Source organism: Ovis canadensis, chromosome 5, assembly GCF_042477335.2.
Source record: "Ovis canadensis isolate MfBH-ARS-UI-01 breed Bighorn chromosome 5, ARS-UI_OviCan_v2, whole genome shotgun sequence".
NCBI lineage: Eukaryota > Metazoa > Chordata > Mammalia > Artiodactyla > Bovidae > Ovis > Ovis canadensis.
In genome coordinates, this window is record NC_091249.1 from 102,719,622 (window position 1) to 102,743,308 (window position 23,687).

The 23,687-nt window shown below is 36.8% G+C and overlaps 2 protein-coding genes across 13 annotated transcripts in view; one reads left to right on the top strand and one right to left on the bottom strand.

Moving 5' to 3' along the window:
* The window catches only part of POLR3G (RNA polymerase III subunit G), a 51,661-nt gene extending 44,961 nt beyond the window's left edge, over window positions 1–6,700 (top strand). For all 12 annotated transcript variants that reach the window (XM_069590110.1, XM_069590107.1, XM_069590113.1 and 9 more), the window contains 2 exons: window positions 852–998; window positions 5,111–6,700. In XM_069590110.1, coding sequence (XP_069446211.1) covers window positions 852–998; window positions 5,111–5,197 — 234 coding nt within the window. In that variant the 3' untranslated portion in view covers window positions 5,198–6,700. The remainder of the gene's footprint in view (window positions 1–851; window positions 999–5,110) is intronic.
* Window positions 6,701–10,130: 3,430 nt separating this feature from the next.
* LYSMD3 (LysM domain containing 3) lies at window positions 10,131–21,286 on the bottom strand. Its single transcript, XM_069590101.1, has 3 exons — window positions 20,924–21,286; window positions 16,585–16,847; window positions 10,131–12,191 (listed from the first exon to the last, which is right to left on the bottom strand). Exons 2-3 carry the CDS (start codon window positions 16,837–16,839, stop codon window positions 11,526–11,528), a joined length of 921 nt encoding a protein of 306 aa, XP_069446202.1. The 5' UTR covers window positions 16,840–16,847; window positions 20,924–21,286; the 3' UTR covers window positions 10,131–11,525.
* Between the last annotated feature and the right edge of the window lie 2,401 nt (window positions 21,287–23,687).

Sequence of the window (23,687 nt, forward strand, 5' to 3'; positions counted from 1 at the left end):
TTTGAGTTTTAATCTCTTTTTTTCAACCTGCCAGATACATTACGAAACAAAAATCCTTGGATATGGGAAGTAAATAACGAGAGAGAACAGAGATAAAAACATAGATATCACGTTTTACAGCAGAAACCAACACAACATTGTAAAGCAATTATCCTCCAATTAAAAATAAATTTAAAAAATAATGAAATGTTAAAAAACATGGATAATCTGCAAATAGGATAATTCACCCCAAGATGACTTTTTTATTATTTTAAACAGTTTTAGTTAGCAGCTAAAACATAGACGCTTTGAAATGTTACCATTACATTCTTTTTTCTTCTTTCATGAAGGAGAAGAAAAACAAAATAACATTCTGAAAGTTCTTCGTAAGCTGAATCAAAATAATTTAGAAGGAAGTAGGATAGTAATCATAAAAATAAAGCATTATGCTGTAGAGCCGAAATCGAAGCATTACCCGAGACTGAGGTTTTTGTGTGTTCTTTTTTTAAAATATTTTTATTTATTTGGCTGCATGGAGTCTTTCTTAGTTGTGGCACATGGGATCTAGTTCCCTGACCAGGGATTGAACCCAGCCCCCTGTATCGGGAGCACAGAGTCTTAGCCACTGGACCACCAGGGAATTCCCTGAAGACCGAGTTATGAAATAACAGAATCAAAGAAGGCACCCATCTAATGACGAGCCAGTGAGTACCTCCTTTCTTGAGGTAGCTCAGAGTGTCCTAGGTGAGGGCCTGGAGGTGTTGGTAAGGGGGGGTTAGAATTGGGTGGTAGGTAACTGTTCTTTTGAGGCTGGGCAGGAACGTCAGAGTCTGGTGGTTTCCATTTAAATTAATGAAGCTCATTTATACCAGGAATTGGAAAAGAAAGGTGAAGGTGAAAAATCAGATGAGGAAAATGAAGAGAAAGAAGGAGGCAAAGAGAAAAGTAAAGAAGGCGATGATGATGAGGAAGACGACGCTGCAGAACAAGAGGAATATGATGAAGAAGAGCAAGAAGAGGTAATGGTCTATTCTGGGAGAGTAGCAAAGCTCCTAACCTTAAGGATGATCTGATAAGGAATCAGATATGTGGTATGTAATCAAAATGTTAAACAAAAACCAAGTTGATGGAAACCAGGGGTATGTTATTATCCATGGCATCAAGTCTTTGGTACTAGAATTATAACATTGAAATTATAGTGATACCAAATGGAATGTAGGAGGTAAGAGTTACTTGATAGACAGCTTTGACCGTGGAAGTTTGTAAGCTAAGGAAATGGTTCAGTTTAGTTTGAGGTTTATCTACTTAGCACTTTAAGTGAGCAATAAGGTACAAATTATGGATTTAGTCATATTTTGAGGGGGAATCCCAGAAATACCATCAGGTTTTAAATCCCAAAGTGCATGTGGATGCTATCAGAGAACATTCATAATTCAACCTCAAGTATGACTGAGTCAGAACTCTGTGTTTTAGATTTGGGATTTCCAACTTTCAGAAACAAGGTGCATTTCAAAATAAGCTGGAGTCAATCAAGCAGGGTGATTTTGTGGGCCACGGCCTCTTTGGGACTTTGTAGATGCCTCACAGAAGAGTTTCTTCTGTTGATACATTCCAGTGACCATTGTCTTCACTCCATTTCAGCTTCGCACACCACACTGATGAATCAATCTTTATTTCACCTGAACTGCTCCACCTAAGAAATCTTAATTATATGCTACAATTACTTTGCCTTAAATTTTGGTTTTAATGAAATTTATATTGGTGTGCAGGAATGGTATTGATTCATTTTTATCTGCTTCCAAATGGCTAGCCAATTGCCTGCCTCAGGTACTAAATAATTTTATTTTTTTTAGTTTTTATTTTTTTACTTTACAGTACTGTATTGGTTTTGCCGTACATTGACATGAATCCGCCACAGGTGTACATGAGTTCCCAGCCCTGAACCCCCCTCCCTTAAATAATTTTCTTTCTGCATTGATTTGAAATTCTCCTTTATCAGCTCTTAGATTCCTTCATCTGCTTAGATGTATTTCTGGCCTCTGTTCCATTGATCTATGTCTGAATCATCACTAAGACATTCCAATTAATAGAAACTTCTCATTATTTGTTAATATTTTAAGAGCATGTTACTCTTTTTTGAAATTTTCCTGAATATTCTTTGGCTTTTGAAATGCTCTGTTTATAAAGTCTAGACTTGAGTTGAGCTGTGTTTGAAATTAACATCTGTCCTAACAAGAACAACAAACATTAGAATTCTGGTAATTTCAGAATTCTATATAGAGTACTAAACACCACCAGTGGGTTCATATAACTGTATTTCATTTTTAAAAAACCCAACTTTCTACTTTAATGAACAAATGATACATATTTTAAGGGTGAGGCTAGGTGAGTCTGGGTATAAGCAAGCTCAAAGCCTTTCCATATTTAAAGTTACTCTCTTTGCTCTTTCTAGCAGTTAACTAATGAAAAATTACTGCTAATTAACTCATTGGAGAAGGAAATGGCAACCCACTCTGGTGTTCTTGCCTGGAGAATCCCAGGGATGGGGGACCCTGGTGGGCTGCTGTCTATGGGGTCGCACAGTCAGACACAACTGAAGTGACTTAGCGGCAACTCATTGATATGTATATATATTGAGGATGTGATAAGCATTTTGTTTGGAAGAGTAAAATGGAGCGAATTATCTATATAACACCTACATGTAAAATTGAGAAAATATGGACTTTTTCTTCAGCCTTTTGAATGTTGTAGTTAAAGAGCAGGGGCCCAAATGAAGCCAAGAACCCTTTACACCATCAGTTTCAACAGGTTCTAACTCTGTACCAGTCTGTGTATCAAGATTACTAATCTCACAGAATTACCAAATGTGAGTCACTGAACCTACTTGGACACGCTCATGTCTAAACCCAAGTAGCATATGCTCAATTTGAAATGCAGTGTCTCTTCCTTTCTCGTTTCCACCTGTGTGTACAAACTGACTAGCTTACAGTTCCACACCGGTGTCCTCAGCAGGGTCTCGTGTACAAGGTGGCCTCACCTGAACCATGCCACCCCTCCCCCACACACTACCCCCGGGATTCAGCGAGGTTTCCAGACTGTTGGATTTCTTAGCACCAGAGAAACAAGGACAATTTCCTAGATATAGTAAGGGTCTGAGCTGGAAACAGGAAATTAAAGTGTTTAGGGAGGACAAAGTAATGAAAGACATATCTGAATAATACAAGTTACCTTTCTTACATTATTTATATAAATTTATATATAGTATCCCACCATGCAGATCCTAAAAAAGATGATATCCAGGAGACTTTCTTTTGAGAATAGTCTCTATTTCTTAATTACTCTGTGATTTGAGAATAGTCTCTATTTCTTAATTACTCTGTGATAATTCCTGCTATAGATAATAGAGATACAGAGATTAATTTAGCAGGGGGTGAAATAGAAAAGAATAGCTTTGTGCTTTGCCAGGCAAAGGGGGTCACAGCAGGCTAACACCCTCAAAACAATATCTTGGAGGTTAATTTTTTATGGCAAATTTCAATCATGTTCAAAAACTAGTGACTAGTAATAAAAACACCTACAGACTCAGCACTCAGCTTTAACAATCATCAATTCATAGCCAGCCTTTCTGCCGCTCTTTCATCCACCCAGTCCACTCCTGCTCCCTAACCCCCGTCAAAGCCCCAGCTGCCTTGGATCATTGTAAAGCAAATCCCAGGCATTGTATCATTTCATCCATAAATATTTCAGTCATCTCAGTCGCTCAGTCATATCCAACTCTTGGCGACCCCATGGACTGCAGCACGCCAGGCCTCCCTGTCCGTCACCAACTCCTGGAGCTTGCTTATGTGCATCAAGTCAGTGATGCCATCCAGCTATCTTATCTTCTGTCATCCCCTTTTCCTCCCGCTTTCAATCTTTCCCAACATCAGGGTCATTTCCATTGAGTCAGTTCTTTGCATCAGTCGGCCGAAGTATTGGGAATTTCAGCTTCATTATTTCAGTATGTACTCAAAAATAAGGGCTCTTTATCACAGTAACATTATGATAGCTAACAGAATAAAATGTATTTCTTTAATATCATCAAGTATTAAACCAGTGTTCAGATTGTTTTGATTGGAAAAAAATATTTGCTTGTTCCAGGTGGAATCCAGTGACAGTCCATGCACTGCATGGGCTTAAGTTTCTTTTAATCTATATCCAAAATGGATTTTTGAATATTTGGTAGAAAGCAGAACTATCTTGAGTCATTTACATGGATAATAGATGCTAAAGCTGAAACTCCAGTACTTTGGCCACCTCATGCGACAAGTTGACTCATTGGAAAAGACTCTGATGCTGGGAGGGATTGGGGGCAGGAGGAGAAGGGGATGACAGAGGATATGGCTGGATGGCATCACTGACTTGATGGATGTGAGTCTGAGTGAACTCCAGGAGTTGGTGATGGCCAGGGAGGCCTGGCGTGCTGTGATTCATGGGGTTGCAAAAGGTCAGACACAACTGAGCGACTGAACTGAACTGAACTGAGTCTTACTCACCCAGAAGAATTGGAATGTTCCCAGGGGATTAATCTGTCTTAAAAGAAACTGAGCCACCCTAGATAGAATGTAGTATGTCATCTTCTATATTTGATTCACTATCTTGAGGTCTTTTATTTATTTTGATAGGAAGCAAAAATCTCTGCTTATGCTCAGCTATTATAACTGAAAACCTTAGTTCTGGTGTAGTCAAATGAATGTTAGTGTAAATTGGCTTCATTTATTGTTTGTACATTTGTTTGGAGTAAGTGTATAGTGGTTAAACTAGCTAAACCACGTATCATCCCTCCTCTAAGGTATAATGAATGAGATGTATGCTGGTAACGTGTAATGGGCACCCGTATATGTTCTCTCAGCTAGTTGGTGCCTGAGACTAGTAGGGGATGGTGGTCTTGAGGAAGAAAGAGCACAGGTAGATGTGTGAAAGTTAATGTTTTAAGCATTGAAATAACAGAGACTTTTAAGCCTGGCATAGTTTCTAGTTACCTAACTTTGGTATTTATAAACTTATGTTTAAAGGGATAGCCCACGTTATATTCTTTAATGTTACTACTCATACTTTTAAAGTTTACTGAGGAGCATACCATTTCACTTAGGAAAATGACTACATTAATTCCTACTTTGAAGATGGAGATGATTTTGGTGCAGACAGTGACGACAACATGGATGAAGCAACCTACTAGCTATGGAATTTCTCATAAAATATTTTTATGATACAGCTTCTCAACATTTGGACAGACTTATTTTCTATTTTATTTCTGATAAGAAATGAGTAAGTACTTTATTTTTGTTACTGTTTTGTTAGAAAAATACTTGTTACTAAAATATTCAAAACCACTCTGAGTTTACACACTAGTTACCTTGTCAGTCAATCTCTGACACTGACATTCCTTCTCAACACCTCTGTCATCTCTCTAATGTATTCAAGTGGATTTTGTTTTTTTATGTTTTGGATTAGAATGTTCCTGAAGAGTTTCTGCATCTTTTTTTTAAGAGTTTTTGCATCTTTTAATCTATGTATTCATACTTTAAAAAATTATTATTTAATTGCTGATCTTTTCTAAAACTGCTACTAGTCATAATGGATTTCTATAATCTGAAAGTTGGTTTAATACTGCACGTGGAGCACTTTAGAAACAAAGAAACTTGAAAATAATTTTATTTTTTACTTTTACATGGTATGTTCTGTGCCACTATATTATGACTACATAAACCTACCTGAGCTCTTACAAATGCATATTTTATGAGATTAAAAGTTTTGTGATTGGAAACACACACAGGGAAAAATGCCAATCTGAGCTAATTTCACAATTTAATCTGAAACCAATACAAAGACCTCAGATAAATAAATACCTGAATTTGAGGCTAATTTCATATTATCCTATAGATCAACTAATCATCCCACTGTAACGTTTGTTATCTTTGAGTCATTGGTTAATGAAAAATTAGACTGAGGTATTTAATTTCATACTTGATGAAAATGTGGAGTAAATTCAAGTTGTATAAATCTCATTGCAGAATGCATATATGTGTAATTTGTGAGGTGTAGTGGCCTCTGTTACATTTCATAGGATTCAAACTGTCCAATTGATTTAACAATGCAGAATAAAACTCAGGTCACTTTGAAATTGAGATTAATCTTTTTTGACTCATTTAGAAACTAGCTCCCCTTTTTGTATTGGGGTAGGAGAGAAGATATCTAAAATCTTCAGCTTCCAATGACTCACATATGCCAAAGATTTTCAAAGACATTCTTCTTATGTATTTTTTAAATGATTTATTAACATTACTCACCAGAAGAAATAATTTTTCCCTCTTGGGAAGATACCACACATTGCCCTCTGACCTGAGAATCAGAGCCGTAGATTCTGTTTCTACCTTTACTATTAAACTCAGCCTTGAAATTGAACTTGATTAGGTTTTCTGTGCCTTAGTTTCTTCACTTGTAAACAGTTTTCTATAAAAACTGCTTAAATTCCACCCAGAGTTCACCATGTGTGTCCATTCTCTCACCTTATGGCAATGATCATGCTTAGATTTGATTCTCACCCTCTAAAAAAATTGTAACTGGCAAAGCGATTGAAAACAGTTTTGAGAGACAGACTTATTTTCCTCACAAAATGTATTGAAATCTGATTTTCCCATCTTATTTTCTATTGGAAAAAAATGTGTATTGTCTTGTGCCATTTTGTAATATGGCTTTCTCAGGAAAAAAAAGACCACTTTCAACTGTAATATTTCCTCAGATCATTCACTATGGGTGTGAGGGCCATTATTCAGTATTGTGTTGATCCTATGGGATTTCTTAAAGGAGTTTATGAAAAATTTTAAAGATTATAAATGGAAAACATGAATGAAACACTCTAAAGTAGCAATCTATCTAAGAGAAGTCTCACTTTTCAGTTGTAATGGGCAATAGTCATTTAGGATTGGTAAATTACATGCTGCTTATTCTCTCAACTCCTTAGTACTACAGCTAAATACTATTTAATTTATACACATCTTACCTTATTGTTCTGTTTACTTCCTTTTTTATGAATCTGAAGATAACATGTGAATCAGGCAAATACACCAAAGATACAGGAATCTTTTTTTCCTGGCTTTCAGTCAGTTGCCACCATTTTAGTCCTACAGATGGTAAAGCATCTACTACGGGCAAGGATTTGCTGAGGAGGCCCAGCCATGTCTATTAAGTGCATTGCCTTCCTTCTTGGGAAGATCTTTTTATAAGTTTAAAGTAGACTAATTGTGAGAACAGGCAGGAAGTATTTGTGGGTTGCTTTAACAGTGGCCATCTTATTTTTCTGGCTTAAAATCTCTTAGATTTTAAGACTGTGAGATTATTCTGTAAGAAGGTAAACTTTAGTGCAGAGATTCGCCTCATACTTGATAGTGAAGTGTCTTTAAAATTTCTATATATAAGATGCAAAACTGTTTTGTTGCTCTAATGCTTATTTTTCTGTATTTGTTTACACATTAAATTCCTGCAAAAAAAAATTGTGTCCTTTTGTTTGATATTATTTTGACTCTACTGAAATATGTTTGAGAAAACTAATTTGTTAATACTTATTTTACCTAGTACAATAACTGTGTATTTGTTGAGCAGGATGCCAGTATCAGATGTTCTTGAGCAAACCACCATCAACAATAAAACTCTAGGTGATTAAAAGCTGTAAGAACAAACTAGGAGATTTGGATATTGAGAGAATGCTGACACTCATTGGACCTTGTTAACCTTTCCTTCCCCACTTTCAGATGTACAGTATCATGGCTTTTCTTTAGTATGCTTAAAGGCTCTGAAGTAAGTAACTTTTTATAAGAAAAAATATAAATACAACTTTAAGATTAAGATGCTTTTAAAAATGAAGAAACCAAGGTTTACACCACAGATTCTCCATTAAATAACTAACTCCAAATAACTGATTTTTGTTACTAGTATTTTTTAAAATTAGTATTTTGAGATGAAAAGTTTGTTTCATAGTAAAATTTAGATGTAAATAGAGCATATTGTTACATGATCAATCTGTAATCTCCATGCCTCGTAAGGCCTTTTTCACTGCAAATAACGTTCATCTGAAATTTGTTTTCATTTCCTTTCACTTATGTACTATAAGTCATCCAGTGTATTTTGTTTCAATACAAGGGAGAATCTGAATTGGTAAATCTTTGGCAATTCAATCTATCTTACATAGTATCTCTTTTATTAAATAGTTAGAAGAGGAGAAAAGATTTGCTTTATTCAATTAAATTAACCGGCTTCCATTTTTGATTGAATAATAAAATAGAAACTTTATTACATTTTGTATATCTTTTAAAATGTGAAAAATAAGGGGCAGAAAGTTTTAAAACCCAGTTTTACAGATGTACATGCTAACATAATATTCTACAATTCCATGCTGCATTTGTATAAAATATACAAAAGTTTTATATAATTTGCATACATAAAATAATTAAAGCATTCAGATTTCTGTGACCCAACAGTGCAATATGCACATACTTGGAAGAAAAATACTGATTTCCTGAGCAACGTAATTCAAAATAAGAATGATTCCCATCATAATGTACCGTTTAAATACAGACTTCCCAAAACTCCACCTTTACTCTGTAACACTTTGACTGGATCCTATTTCATGGTATTTCTAAAACCTAATTAATTGTATGCTTCATATTCCAAGTAGGTAATTTGAGTAAAACTAATGACTAAATAGTGGTTCATTTAAAGAACTCTTCAGGCCATTGAACAACTAGGGTTCAGAAAAAGACAAGCTTTAAAACACAAGTTTTCGAAGAAGTTAACATTACTGTCTTCTAATTCCTAATGACTCTATAACTGATCTTAATATATCTACTAAGGACACAAAGCCTATAATTTTCTAGGAATAGGATTGCAAAAATAATTTAAATACCATCCATTGTTTGAAACAAGCTTAACCATTTGTACCCAAACTTTAAGAAAGAACTGCCCCTTTTAAAAATAAGCAGGTTTTTCTTAAACACTTGCAGCTCCAACATTTTAAGTGAACCAAATGCAGTGATTCACAGTTGTTACTTTTACATCCGTATGTACATACGTGTGTATGTATCTTCTAATGTAAAGTCTCAAAGTAAATTCAAATAAGGGTTTCAACACAAAAGCCACAATATCAAATGATAACTTTTCTTGTTTTATTAAGTTTTACAAAGCAATCTGCATTTACTACAAATTTTGTAGTACTACTTAGTACTTTTTAAAAGTTAAAATTATTTTATCTATTAAATGCTTAGGAAATTTTTTTTAAATGATAAGGATTAAAATCTAGAATTCTATATATATAACATATAGAATTCTCTCTATATATAACATATATATAGAATTATATGTAATTCAAACTATATTCAATCAAGTAAAAATATATATTTAATTTTAATTATATATAATTCAAACATAAGGACAAAGGAAACTGCCTGTGTCATAAGGATATGTTATACTTCCTTCAAGGAATAGGACACTCTGCAAGACAGAAAATGTTTTTAACCAACACAGAACACCTACTTTTTAAAATGTTAGTGATTTTGGAAATCAGACTTCTGTCAATTTCCAAGTATCACAAGCAGAAAGGAATCCTTGACTATCTGAAATTTCATCAATTTGATGTAAACAAAGTTCTTCAAAGGCCATCTAGCCCATTCTATCCTAAAATAATCTTTATTTTCTTCCCTAAAACTTGATTTTCAGCAGGCTTAATAAATACAATGTAAACTGACCAAGTTAACACTGAGCATAAATTAGAAAGATGACCAAGGCACATTAAAACAATTTTTAAAATCTCAAACTAATAGAGTCACTCAAAAAATCAATTTGCTACAGACTTCCATATTAACGCTTTCTGGTAATTATCTAAGGCCCTCTGATATATATATGGAAGGGCTTTAATGTTTGACTTTTGTCCTGTCTTTCTCAGACACATTGCTCCTGAAAGTACATTAAGCCTCATTAAGCATATATATACATATATATATATATTTTGTTCACCTCACTTTGTATCCAGATTGAAATCTGAAATATAAAACAACTGGTCAAAAATTTTAAACATTAAAAGTTAGGAAATAATGCCCAGAAAATGAGGTGTTATAATGTATCTTAAGGTACATACTTTATTATACACACAACCGGCAAGCCAGACTCTACCAAATCTTGCTTCTAATGAATTATTTTGATAACATTTTAAAAACAGATACTTTTAAAAATTAAATCATGGAATCAATATGCAAATGCAATTTAGTCAGAGTCTGTCTGATCCACAGTAGATCTTAAAATGTGGCCCTATAAACCCCTTCTTTCTGACCAAACCATACACCTCTGGCCTCTGTTCCCCAGTGTGATGCTCTAATTCAGGGAAAAAGGATCTAAGTTGAACATTTTTCTCTTTGAAAAACTCTAGAGGCAAAGGGATCAATAAAGCAATATGTCTGTTACTGCTCATGCTAACAGTCTCTTTATCCCTGCTTTTCTGCAACAGACCTCAGAGACAGACTGAAAATGTTTTCATCCCATTAAGTTGTGCTTGATAGTGCAGGTGGAGGCTAATTTTATACGGCCTATGTTATGAATCCTATTGGACTATCTAAAACAACGCTTAATTCTAAAAATTATATAAGGCATTAAATATAATTAAGGCATGTTACTACATGTAATACAGCAACAACTTATTACAGTATGTAAGGAAATATTTCCTAAATAATGGTAATCTGTACACGTGTAACACTTTCATCAAAGAACAACAAAAGTGCTTTCAAATATCAGAGGCAAATAAAATTACTTAAAAAACAGAAGCAGTGGCAGTACTCTTTAAGAGAGAAAGATAACTTTTACGACCTGACATAATCCAGTGTTCTAATGACCAAACGGCAACTTCCCAACAGTAACACATTATTTTGGGGGTTTAATAATAATATATCTCACCCTCTATTACAGACATTATAGATAACTTTCCCATTTCTGTTCTACTTATGGTCTCATAGTATATGAACTAAATTTTTTTTAAAACTTCAAAACAGAATTTTAAGTGCTATCAAATAATTTTAGAATTAGACTTTCTTGCAACTGAACATCTTGATGGTTCACAGTATTAAAATCTCCATCAGTTGCAGACATCTGATGCTATCCTTATTTGCTTAATAAATTTATTACTAATAACCTCAAAACAAAAATACTTTAAAAGTAAAATTTTAAGATAACCAGTCTTGACTAAGAAAAATGATGCATTTTTCAAGAACTTCCTGGACACATATTCAAATTCATTTCTGCTTTAAGCATTGATAAAACAGACACAGATTCACTGCTTTCAATATCAACAACTAGCAACTGTAGGGATTTTATACTCAACCCATTTGTAAGTGGCTCCAAATAACAAAAGGTGAAAAAGCATCTTCAGTCTCCCTAAATTCTGCCTTTGAAGTGGTGACTGACTGTAACTGACTCACCACATTCCAAATGCACATGTGATTTGTAACACTGTAACTGTGAACTGCCTATGTTTTGTGTTGAGCAGCAGGTAATTGAGAATCTTGACTATATAGTTTATGATCATCTTGTGGACCAAAGGGTATTCCTTTAGTTGGAGCAATTCCATTTTCCATTTCTCTCTGTTGTGATGGGGGTGTGACTCCTGAATGCAAATGTGAAGAATCCACTGTTGAATGGTGACTGACATCCACCTTAGCTAAAATTTCATAATACAGCAAATAAAACACTGGTGTTATTATGCCTACTATCAACATTATCACTACAGCTGTCCACCACCCTATTCCCCAGTCTGCTCCATAATAAGGGTCCTTCCGTTGAATGTTTTTGTTGTCAGGTTCAAAACGGACCTGTTGTGCTGTCAAAGCAGACACCACCTCATTCAGGTTCTCTCTTTTGGTGTCTGTACATTTTACTATTTGTTCGATGTCCCGGTCTACTTCTTTTAGAAAGCTACCAGCTGACTCAGTGGAAGAAAGAGAGTCATTAGCTGACAAAAGTTCCTGTTGTTCTGGAAGGTATTGAACAGTAGAAGGACGTGAAGCCTGTCTTCCTTTTGGAGGATAAAGTGTTTCAGTCAATGAACTAAACTTTTTTACTGGAATTTTGATAGACCTAAGGGCAAAAAAGTCTTGGTCACTGATGAGATTGTTAACCCTCTTGATATCTGCTACCTGTAAGAAAAAAAAAAAGCAACATTCAACTAAATTCTGAATCAAAATAAAAGTAGGAACAAGTCATTCATCCCAGTTACTTTTAGAGGGGAAAAAATGAGCTTAATATAGAAGTACTGAGTTATCACATCCAGAAAGATTTTATCTGTGGGTAACAGTTCTACACCACACCTGATCTACCAGTCTTAAGAAATCACCAATTATATTCCACCATCACCCCATATATTGTTAACACTAATTCTAGTTATTTAAATAGATTCTAGGATCTTTTGATATTTCTCTTTGTACCTCATGTACAAATATCACACTCTGCTGCTTATAAACAGTTTGTGAAGGAAGGATTACAGACTTAAGTTCTTTCTTATGTGGCAGTTAAGAGTATAGGCAAATGTCAACTTAACCCAATAAAAGTACCATGTTTTATCAAACCTAAGATGCCATCCACTCTTAGGATGTCGCATTATTTTATGTATCATTAAGGTAAAAAAACTCCACCAAATATTGAAGATGCCACCATTCTAATTTTAAATATGTTAAAACATTTTATTTTTAAAAATACACGTTGGAATTAATAAAGTGATAATATATCTCCTTCACTTGCTTTCTGAAGCCATTTCCCCCCAAACTTCTTGCTGTAAATGCATTATTCAGCTCCTCCCAAGATCAGTCATTTCTATAGGCTTTCCTTGTATACTTTATATAGTCCTCAACCTGTCTATATATCCTATCCAACTGCCAACAATGGCAAGAGTAAGGGAGTATTTCTCAGGCTACCAGTTACTATGCCAGATTCTCCAACTACCTTTAAATTATTAGTCCATCAAAGCTGTAAACTAAGCCCTTATCATTTATCACCTGATTGATGTCAGAAAGGTTAAAGTGAATCTAGGATAAAACTTAGATTTCTGACATGGCCAACAATGGATAGTCATGTCCCTCATAAGATAAGGAACACTGGAGAGGGATAAGAGAGAATGAACACAGATTTCACATGTGTTGACTTTGAGGTGCCTGAAATATGAAAGTGGAGGATGTCCAAAAGGCAGTGAAGAGATGAATGTCTAAAATTCAGAATGATCCAGCTAAAGAGAGAGACTTGTGGATTACCAGCAGAAACGATAACTTAAGTCACAAGAGTAGATAGATTCGCCAGAAAAAGGTAACACAGGAAAGATCCCTGAGGAATGCCAACATTTGAGGTGCGTGCTGAGTGAGAGAAAGCCACAAAGGAGCCTGAGAAACAGGAGCCAGGAGAGCGCCATGTCATAGTGGGGAAAAGCACAGGCCACCAGGATTTGAAGCCTGGCCTGGACACTTTGTAGCTGTATGATTTGGGGCAGGGTGTTTAACCTCTCTGCAAATCAGTTTCATGCATGTAAAATGGCCCTAATACTACTACCTACCACATACGGTTACTGTGAAGATTGATGCATTAAAATGTCCAAAGAACATCTGTAGTGAAACACATATATTATGCAAGTGTTAGCTTATATTAAACTTTAATAGTAGGAAAATCAGAAACCTGCAGAATCCAGGTTGTCAAAGAGGGTTTTGAAGAGGCAGCAGTGACCTGGATTAATTGCATATTACTGATCCAGTGTGATGCAGAATGAGAAAAAGTGAATTCCTTTGACGTATATGTGTGGAAGGAAAAGAGAGAGGAGATGACAGTGTAATGTTAAAGGGTGTTTCGTCATTTTACTATCTTAGGAATCTTTTTAAGACAAATGAGGAGTCACTGACAACCTGAAAGCCTGACCCTATTCTCTTTAAATGCTCTTTTGTTTGGTATTGTACATTCCAACTAATAACTACTCAGCAATCTTTCTGAACCATGCTTCCAAGATTTAGCCTCTATCTCTCTAAATATCGCTATAATGTTTTCTCTGTTATGCAAACTTCCTTGGTTACATTTAGGATTCCAACCCTGAACTTTTTGTTCCTCATCACTGTTTTATAACAGGCATATTTTAATAATTCCTAAGGTTGACTATTTATAAGCAGAATATGGCACTAACTTCCATAATTTTTAAATGATAAATCCTTTTTGTAAGATTAATCCTTTTTTTTTTCCTATTAGTTACGCTCTGTCAAACAGAGCACTGTTTAACCCCCTAACTCCGCTTTATCAGTTTTCCCATTACTATGGCCAATGCCATTTCTCTGTTAAGCTAACTGCCTTTCATCACTCTACATTTAATTAAGGAAACAGCAGACATATCCTGTGATTGCCCCTAATACATTTTCTATCAGCTTCTTCTCTATCCTTGCTATAAATATTTTAGCCCACGCAGTTACATTCATTGGATATTCTAATAACCACTTTCTTGGATTCCCTCTAACTCACTAGCAGGTTCTCCCTGCCCCACCCCTACCCCCATTTGCAGCACTCTTTAAAACCTTAAAATGATCTTCTCTTACTATATATCAAACTTTTCCTTAGTTATCTTACAGCACTTCATCCTAGTGTGTGTCACTCATTTCTGACACACCTAATAAACTTCCTCTGTTGTCTACTTTATTTCCTCCTTGCTATCTTCTCTACTTCACTGTCATATGTCTGAAATACTTTGTCCTTTTCAAAACCTCACTGATTAAAAATATGACCTATTTTTAAATCATTCAGATGGCATTTCAGATTTCTCTTTTTCTAAGAAAACTTTCTAGGCTCTAGAAAACTACTGTTTCTCTAATAAAACTACTAGACCATACTCTTCTCTTGGATCTCCATGTTGATATTTTTAGCCTTGCCCCAATCTTAAAAGTCTTGATTACTTTCCATTAACAACCTTCTAAGGTTTATTTCTCCGTGGTCTTATTTCTCTACAGAATACATATTAACAATTTTATCTGCATTAAAGAATGAAATCAGATCATTTTCTGATTTAACAATAAATAATGTTCCCATGCATGAACAAATCACAAAAAAACCCCAAACCCAGCTTTTCTTACCCCATCAAGAAATGCATTTCAATAAAATATTTTATTAAATGTTTAAATTAAAATGTATAATGTTTTGATCAATCATGAATAACTGCAGTACTTATTCATTAAAAAAATAAAACACATAAAATTAAAAAAATAAAAATAAAAAACACATAGAACCTCATGGTCATAGGAAACTTTATAAAATTAAATTTAAATATACATATAAATTTATCAATATGTGTGTTTCTACTGCAGGGAACTGTGACAGGTAATCCATAAAAGGTTTTCAAGCATAAATATATTTTATACTATGAAAGATTTTGAGGGGGAGAATGAAAATACTAATCAAGAAGAAAAAGGAAGATATAAAATTTCATGCTACCAAAAAGAGAGCTCATATATATTTTAAATGAATGATTTTAGGTAGCAAATCCTGGTGGTATTTAGAATTCCATGCATACATTTAAAGAATATTGTAATAGTCTTTTTTTAAAATATCAATATTGACAACATTCTGGAAATTAAATTCTTTGAAACAATTTTAAGTCATGATGTATTTAAGATGTTCACTTCAAAATGTGCGAAGTGTTACATAGTACATACATTTCAAAATTCTTTTGGGAGCATAAGAATAAAAACTTTGATAACAAAGGATTTAAACGTGTTTACATGAAAACAGATTCCATGTTATGGATGCAAGATGGACATGACACAGACATAAAATGAATTTAAACAGAGTTTAATACCTAGTAAAATAAAAAATATACCTCTCCTCTATAAATCCCTCTTAAGAGAATCTATTTCACAGAAACAAAGGTATTAGTAGTGACGACATTCACTGCCCAATGCAAAACATGGAGAAAATCCTGACTACCCATGAATAAGAGAACAATTTAATAATTGTGGTATGTCCATACTATGGAACATCTTAAGCTATATACCATAGTGAGTTAGACCTGTATGGCTATCAGGGATGTCCATGATATACTAAGAAATGAAAAAGAGGCAACTTTCACAGTAGCATGGATAATATAAACCAATTTTAAAAACATCACCACATACATATACATCTCCCCCCAGAGAAGGTATGGAAAGAGATACACCAGTGTGTGTTACCTTAGGAAGTTGGGACAGGAAAAATATTTTCCTCATATATTTCTACATTCTCTTACAACTTGAATAAGGAGAAAAATAAATACATTTCAGTGTTTTCAATCTGAAAACAATCATTTAGAAATAAACAGAATTCAAGTGTTCACTTAAAAGTTAAGAAGTTAACATCCACCAACAGGATAAGAGATTTCTGTAGAAAGAGGAAAAAAGCAGGGGCGGCGGGGGGGTGGCGGGAGGGGTGTGTGTGTGTGTGTAGGAACAAAGATGAAAGGGCATAGACTTTACTTCAACTTGTACTATGAACAAGTAATGTATTTGGGGCTGCATTATGCAAAATCAGATTAAAACTTACCGTACAACAGTATTGAAGGGCTATTGCATTTAAAGTGTCTCCTTCCTGTATATCTTTTGTTAACACTATAATGTCATCAAGTCTATCTTTTGACGTACTTCTTCGGATTTTTTCTTTTCCTCGGGATCGAAGCTCATACACTTCAGCATCTTCCTCCAACATATCACTGTCTGTACAATTTCCAAATCCATGTACTTGAGCACTTGAATGAATTCCTGGAAGAGGAAAACTACGATTCTGATGCCTCCCAGCCATGTCCAAATCTGGTGGGGAAAGAAGGCAGAGAAAACTTTGGGATGTAGCTGACCCATTTGACTAATTTACATGAATCTTATATTCAAGACACTATATTTTGTTTTTTAAAGAATGGTTTGAGTTATTTAAAAACTTAGGTGCAAGTTTTGTAGCTGTTGAAGAACAATGAGCATATCTGGCAATGGAGACAATGGGATGGGAGGAAGAGGTAATCCATTATTTTAGACTGTATGTCACAAAACAGTGATGCTTACATTTTAATAAGGGCAAACTGCTGTATTTTTTTAGGTCAAAAAATTAAGTTTCCCCATTCTGAGTATGTGAAGGAAATATAAGAAATAACTTTAAGATCACACATCTTAAAAATGTGTGATCATATATATAATTTATAGGTCTGATGGAATCAAAGTATATATATAGTTTTTACATATATACACACAATGCTTTTATAAACCCCAAACTTTCTGAGTTGTCCTGAGTTTTAAGTTCCATGAGACTGAACTATCTTTTGGTCTCCCTTCCCACTTCCCTGGATCAGGCTAATTTCAGTATTTATATTTAGTACAATATGTGCCATGTACACAGGTCATGATTTTGCTCTCAACCAGGGATTTCTTCCCTGGCAGCTTTTCATCAAACTTTAAGGTCAATTTAAGGTCCATAGAGACTGTGAACAGATTTTAAGGCACTATATTCACTTACACTTCAGAAAAGACATTTTAAGACTGAGATGAGAGCTGACTTAAGTATACTCACTCACAAATCACCTTCATCAAGCTGACCTATTCTCATTAAAAAAGATTAAGTGGGAGAAATTCTCCAACGGGAGGGGCATTTGGTGCTATGTGTTCTGAATGGATGGCTTTGACACAGGGGTGCCACTATGTACGGCAATGCTGTCTGTGTCATCAACCACCCCTGTGAACCCAACTGCTTTCTCGAGTCATCCATGCGGAGGGCTAGGGGCACATCATCATCTTTATCTACCCTGCATTGCGTCCTGCGCGGTGAGGAGCTCATGTATGACTACAAGTTCACCACTGATGATGCCAGCAACAAGATGCCCTGTAACTATGGTACCTAGTACTGCTGAAGCTGTGGCTACCTGCCACAACCCCTGTTGCCAGCTTGGCCCTAGCCTGGGGACCTCCTCATCCCTCCCAGAGCATCTCACCCCACCATCATGTTCAGGGTGGATGTGGGCATGCAGGTGGCAAGGGCTCTGCCTCCCCACCTCCAGGCCACCCAGCAATTACCCCTTCCTGCCCTGGGGCCCCAGAATATAGACCCTGCACAAAGGTTTCTAAATCCCTTCTTACCTCTGTTAGGAGAGTGGGATCCCAGGTGGCAACCAGACCCTCCCCCACCAAAGTCTTAAGAACATAAACCAATTCCACACTCACGGTTTTAGCTTCATATTAATTATTCACATAGGGAAGGATAGATTATTTTCAATAATTGTGAAAGAGAGTAGAGAAGTAGTAAAAGGAATTGGCAAGGTAAAATACTTAGGGCTTAACGATGTGGCTCAGATAGGAAGAAATTAGGTAAAGGTCACACCAAGATTTCTGATTTATGTCCCTGAGTAAACACTGGTGCCGTTTGCTAAGATTTGGAACACTGGAAGAGCATGGGGTGAGGGTGGGGGACTTTGATTATAAATTGCTTTAACCAAAAAGAATGTCAAATAGTCAAGTGAACTATGTAGTCAAATTCAGAAAGGTGTGAGTGACATAATGTCATGACTCGTCTGCACACAGGTGGCAACTGCAGCTGTACAGATGAGATTACCTAGAGAGAGCGCAGAATAAGAAAAGTGGGCCCAATGCGGACCCTTGGAGAACTGCTACATTTAGTATCTAGATGAAGGAAGATCAGCCTGCAAAAATGGAAAAGACGTAATCAGAGGAGGAGGAAATCATGAAAATGCTGTGCAATAAAAGCCAAGACTAAATGATTTCCCAAAGGCAGTTGCGAATACTATGGACAAGCACCAGGTGGAAAAGAAAAAAAAATCAGAAAAGACCAACTCCAAAAATCTGAATTTTTAATATACACAATAGATCATCTACTATGTTGGGACATACTTAGAAAATTTGGGAAACTATTTCATATCATTGAATCCAACCCCAGAAAACCAGTTTCTGACCCGGCTCTATGGCAACACGGTAATGCTTTAAAAATTCAAAAGTTTCTACTCAATAAGTGACTAATAGCTACATATTAAGTCGATAATTTCACCTGTTCCCCCAAGAGCTACATTATACTACCATAAACTGGAACTCCTAACTCAGCAGCCACCAAACTGAAGAAAGCTACCCACATTTTACATCTCAAAAGCAGTTTTAAAATCACATCTGTTCCTTCAAGGAATTCTAACAAGTGACAACTCTAACAAGGTTAAAGATGAAACTTGTTTTAATACAATAAATTAAGGATGCTTTATTTTTATTTTGTTCTCAAAGAAGTTGAAAGAGTATCTCACCTTCACCTAAAACACCTAATAGTTTTATTTCCATTTTTTTTTTAAACAGTCTTTCAATACTGTCTTTAGGAAATATCTGTGAATACTGTGGATTCCTAGGCAAAATTTTATACATATGCACACTTTTCTGGGGATAATATTCATTGTTTTCATATTCTCAAGAAGTTTTACAAGTTACGAACCACTTAATATACAGCAATTTACACTTGGCTATACTAACTCAGTTATGCTGCCAACTTTAGATGAAAAAGTCTGATAATTTGTTCTTAGAATCCCAAAGTGGCTTAGTACCGCTGAAATTCACTGAGCAAGGCACAAAAGCCATTTTAGATACTATTATAAATGTCTCTCCATATATGTGCTACACAGGCGGCGCCAGTGGTAAAGAACTTGTCTGCCAGAGCCGAAGACCTAAGAGATGCAGGTTCGATCCATTGGTCAGGAAGATTTCCGGGAAGAGCAACCCACTCTGGTATTCTTGTCTGGAGAATCCCAGGCACAGAGGAGCCTGGCAGGCTACAGTCCACAGGGTCGCAGAGCGTTGGACACGACTGAAGCGACTTAGCAGCAGCGACTCCATGATACACTGAGAAACAGTATCTCTGTCTCACGATCTCTTCACTCCACTTGTACTGAAGTAACGCAGGCAGTAGAATACCACAAACTGGATAGTTTGTTTCTGAATAATCAAGAGTTGGTTGTGTCCCTAATTGATATGAAAAGCTAGACTCTGGCCCTGGCATATAATTATCTGAGCCAACTATATAGAAGATTACAAAGTACACAGTAGTGAAGTCATCTGGCTCAATTCGCTCCACCTGTTACAATTCTCTTAAGGCAGGACAGAAAACACAAGTGCCTCCTTCAGAAACTGAAACAAGCCTGCATGCTACGGAGATTGCAAGAACTGGCAAAAAAGCACCCCAATGGACCCCATGCTAAAGCACTCATCAGCTCACTCGGTAACTGAAAATTATTTCCCCAAATGCCTGCGTGCTCTATAAATGCTGTTGGGTGTTTTCGCTTTGACGTTCCTTAAGCAAGTAGCAATAAAACGGCCACAGGTCTCAAGCTACTTCAGCACTGGGACAGTATCAGAGAGACTGTTTTCTCAGGGCCAATCGAGTTTCTAAAAACTTAACTTCCCCCCTCCTCCTTTCCACACGTCTAGTTTTTTTTCTCTGTTACACCTAGCGATGATTAAACCTCAGATCCCTATGTTGTCATCGCACTTGGGTCGAAGCGTACCAGATGCTGTCAATGAATATCCAACACAAACACGAGGTTGTGGGAGAAAGGTAGCGTGTCTAGTCGGGAAACGCTCTGCTCCCGGATTCGGGCAGGGAGGAGCCTTTCCTCTGAGCCTCAGTTTCCCCGAGAGTGTATCAGGGGGCTTTGGTGGAGCTGGTCTCGACGGTTTCCGCTACCTCGGAGTCTCTTCCAAGCGGGGCCGGGGTCCGAGCCCCCGACACCCGGCCCGCCACATCTGCGGCCGCTGGGTCCGCGCCGCCTCCAGCGAAAGGGCAGTCTGGGCCCCAACGCCGCGGGCCGGACTCGGCCACCCCCACCCCCGCACCCACCTCTGGCCGCCATCTTTACCTGCCCCGTTAGCAGGGGGGACTCAACGAGGAGACGGCCACCAGGTCCGCCGGCGCCGCCGCCGTCCCGGGCCAGTTCATGGCCGAGCCTCAGTCTCTGACTGCCCCTGTCCTCCTCCACCCTCGTCGCCGCTGCCGCCGCCACCAACGTCTCCGCCTTTCGTGCCGTGCGCCGCCGCCACGTCCGCAAACCTGCCGTGCGTCATCGCGTCAAGTGGGCGGAGGTGGGAAGGGACCGGGAGGAGGCGGAGGGCGGGGGCGCGAGGGCGAGCCCAAGCCCAAGAACCCGGGACTCTCTCACCACAGGCCGACGGGGGCGCGCAGGCGCAGGGATTCCGCCATAGCCCGGGAGTCGGCTGCGGATTCCAGCCCCGCCCCTAACGCCAGCCCCACCCCTGACTCCTCCCCTTCTGCCCCGCCCCTTCATTTTCCCCAGTACATAAAAGGTTCGGGGCCAAGTCCGCAGGCTAATCGAGCTATTTGGGCGGACCTCGTGTAGCCTTCTGTTTCTTTCGCACAGCGTTGGCAAAGACCAGCTGGAAAACACTGAGGAGGACGATACTGAGGGTTTGTGAGGGTTTGTCCGGGGCTGCTGTGCGTTTCCTCTTTGCCTCTGAAGGCTTGTGTGATGTGAGGAAGGACGCCCCGAAGCATAGTATTGACATCCATGTTTTAAATTATTCCATGCTTCTTGCTCTTCGTACTGAATCCTCTCGACTCCTGCAGAGAAGACAAAATACTGGAGGGGAAAAACCCCTGGGCGGCAGAGGACAATTGTCTCAGCCTTTATATTCTTAGATGAGGAAAGTGAGCCACCTAGAGTTAGGCCCCAGAAAATGTTTGCCTCGCTCGAGCCCGGGGTTTTCAGGCTTCCTTTTCTCAATGAGACAAGGCTATTTACAAATTGCAACTTGATTTGTTTTGAAAATTAACTGAAAGTCAATAAGATTTTAGTTTGTTAAATGACAAACTCATGACATCATACATGGTGCTTCTCAGAAATTTACTGAATGAGTGTGATAATGTGTTTGAATTTATGTAAATAAGTGTAAAGCGTTTTTAATAATGTGCGTCATGTCTCGCAGTGTTGACGTTAGACTTTACATTTTGACGACCAGGCTGTTCTTATGACAATATAAATTTTAGACCCAAACAGGCAGGGTGCAGTCTACTTCTTTGAGGAATGTCTGAATATTTATGCATCCTGAAGTCTTCGAAGCTTTGTTTTAAATTATTTTCAAAGATTATGTTTTCTGTTTTCTGGGAAGTGCCTCAGTAAAGGTTAGGAATTCTGCATTGCAATCGTTTTTCTTTTATTTCTGAAGATAGGCACTGTGCTCCACAATGCAACAAAAAGAACTGGAGTAGAAGACTTAAAAAAAAAATTGTTTTTTAAGTTTGTCGGAGCTGTTCTGTGTGCTGTTGCCCTTCTGACACCCCTGTCTGTAACCATTTCTCACTGAGACATTTTCTCATCAGTAGACAAAGGATATTTCCCCTACTTGATGTGTAGGACTCAAACAGCTCAGCCTTCATGAATGTTAATGTGAATACAACCTTCTTTCTGCATATAGGTTTCTTTTCTTATTTTAATGTCAATAGGCAGTGGAATCCATGTGAGAGTCCAAGAGATAGAATTTCAAGGGCTTCTACAGGACTGCTACCTATGCCCTTTGTATAAATACTTTCTCAGTGATATGTGCATGCTCTTGAACCATTATTTATATTTCACAAAGGTGCAGTTACTGAACTTTTTACAAAAAGACAATAATAGAATTATATTTTATTATAAAAATATACAAAGGAGGCAGTTAGCCATGAAGTTTGGCCAAGTTCCAAAAAACTGGCCAGTAGGAACAAATACTTTGTCTGAGGAAAAGGATGTCCCTAGTATTGAGCAAGGCTAAAAGGATTTTCAGTTTTTTAGATCTCTGACAGTTTTCAAGCAAAGGCTGTAGACAAAAAAATATGTAGTTTCTAGGAATGTGTATTTCTGTTAAACATTTAGGTTTTGTGGTATGTCCCAGAATAAAAACTGTATTTTAATAAGAGTGTAAATTGATGCAACCAGTTAAGAGTGTTACTTGGAAATATCAAAGTTAAAAATGAAAATGACTGAATTATTACATTGCAAAGTAATTACCTTGGATTCACTTACAGATAAACGTATAAGATGTAACAGGTATTTTCAGGAATGTTTATTACAGTAATAGCCAAAAATCTGAAAATATGTTAAATGTTCATCAATAACAGACTGAAAACTTCTGGTACTTTTAAATAATGCAATATTATGCCTTTGCTCAAAGCAATGAAGTTGTTTTTAGTATTTTCTGATTTATTAATTTAATTACCTAACATGCTTTTTCTGGAGAAGAACTAAGTGTGAAAGCTTTGTTGTAGGCACTGGGGATACAATGCTTAAAAAGCCAAATTTTCCTTATTCATGGGGCTTCCATAACTAGGCACATGGAAAGAGAGTTCTCCAAAATGTATTTTAAAGAGAAAAATAAGTAAGATGCCACATAGAATGTGTGATGTCACTGCTTTGGAATAAAATTTTATTTTATTTATTTATTTATTTATTTTTTACTATTTTATGACTTTTAATAGGACCAAGTTGTTCTTTTTTTATTCCATAAGTTATGGCTTTTAAAAAAAATTTTAATTGGAGGATAATTGTTTTACAATATTGTATTGGTTTCTGCTCTACAACAACATGAATCAGCCATAAGTATACATATATCCCCTCCATCATGAGCTTGGAT

Coding starts and splice junctions, on each gene's coding strand:
- LYSMD3 (XM_069590101.1), bottom strand. CDS start 16,839: ATGGCTGGGAGGCATCAGAATCGTAGTTTTCCTCTTCCAGGAATTCAT. Junction 12,192..16,584: donor CCCTTCAATACTGTTGTACG/GTAAGTTTTAAT, acceptor TTTTTCTTACAG/GTAGCAGATATCAAGAGGGT.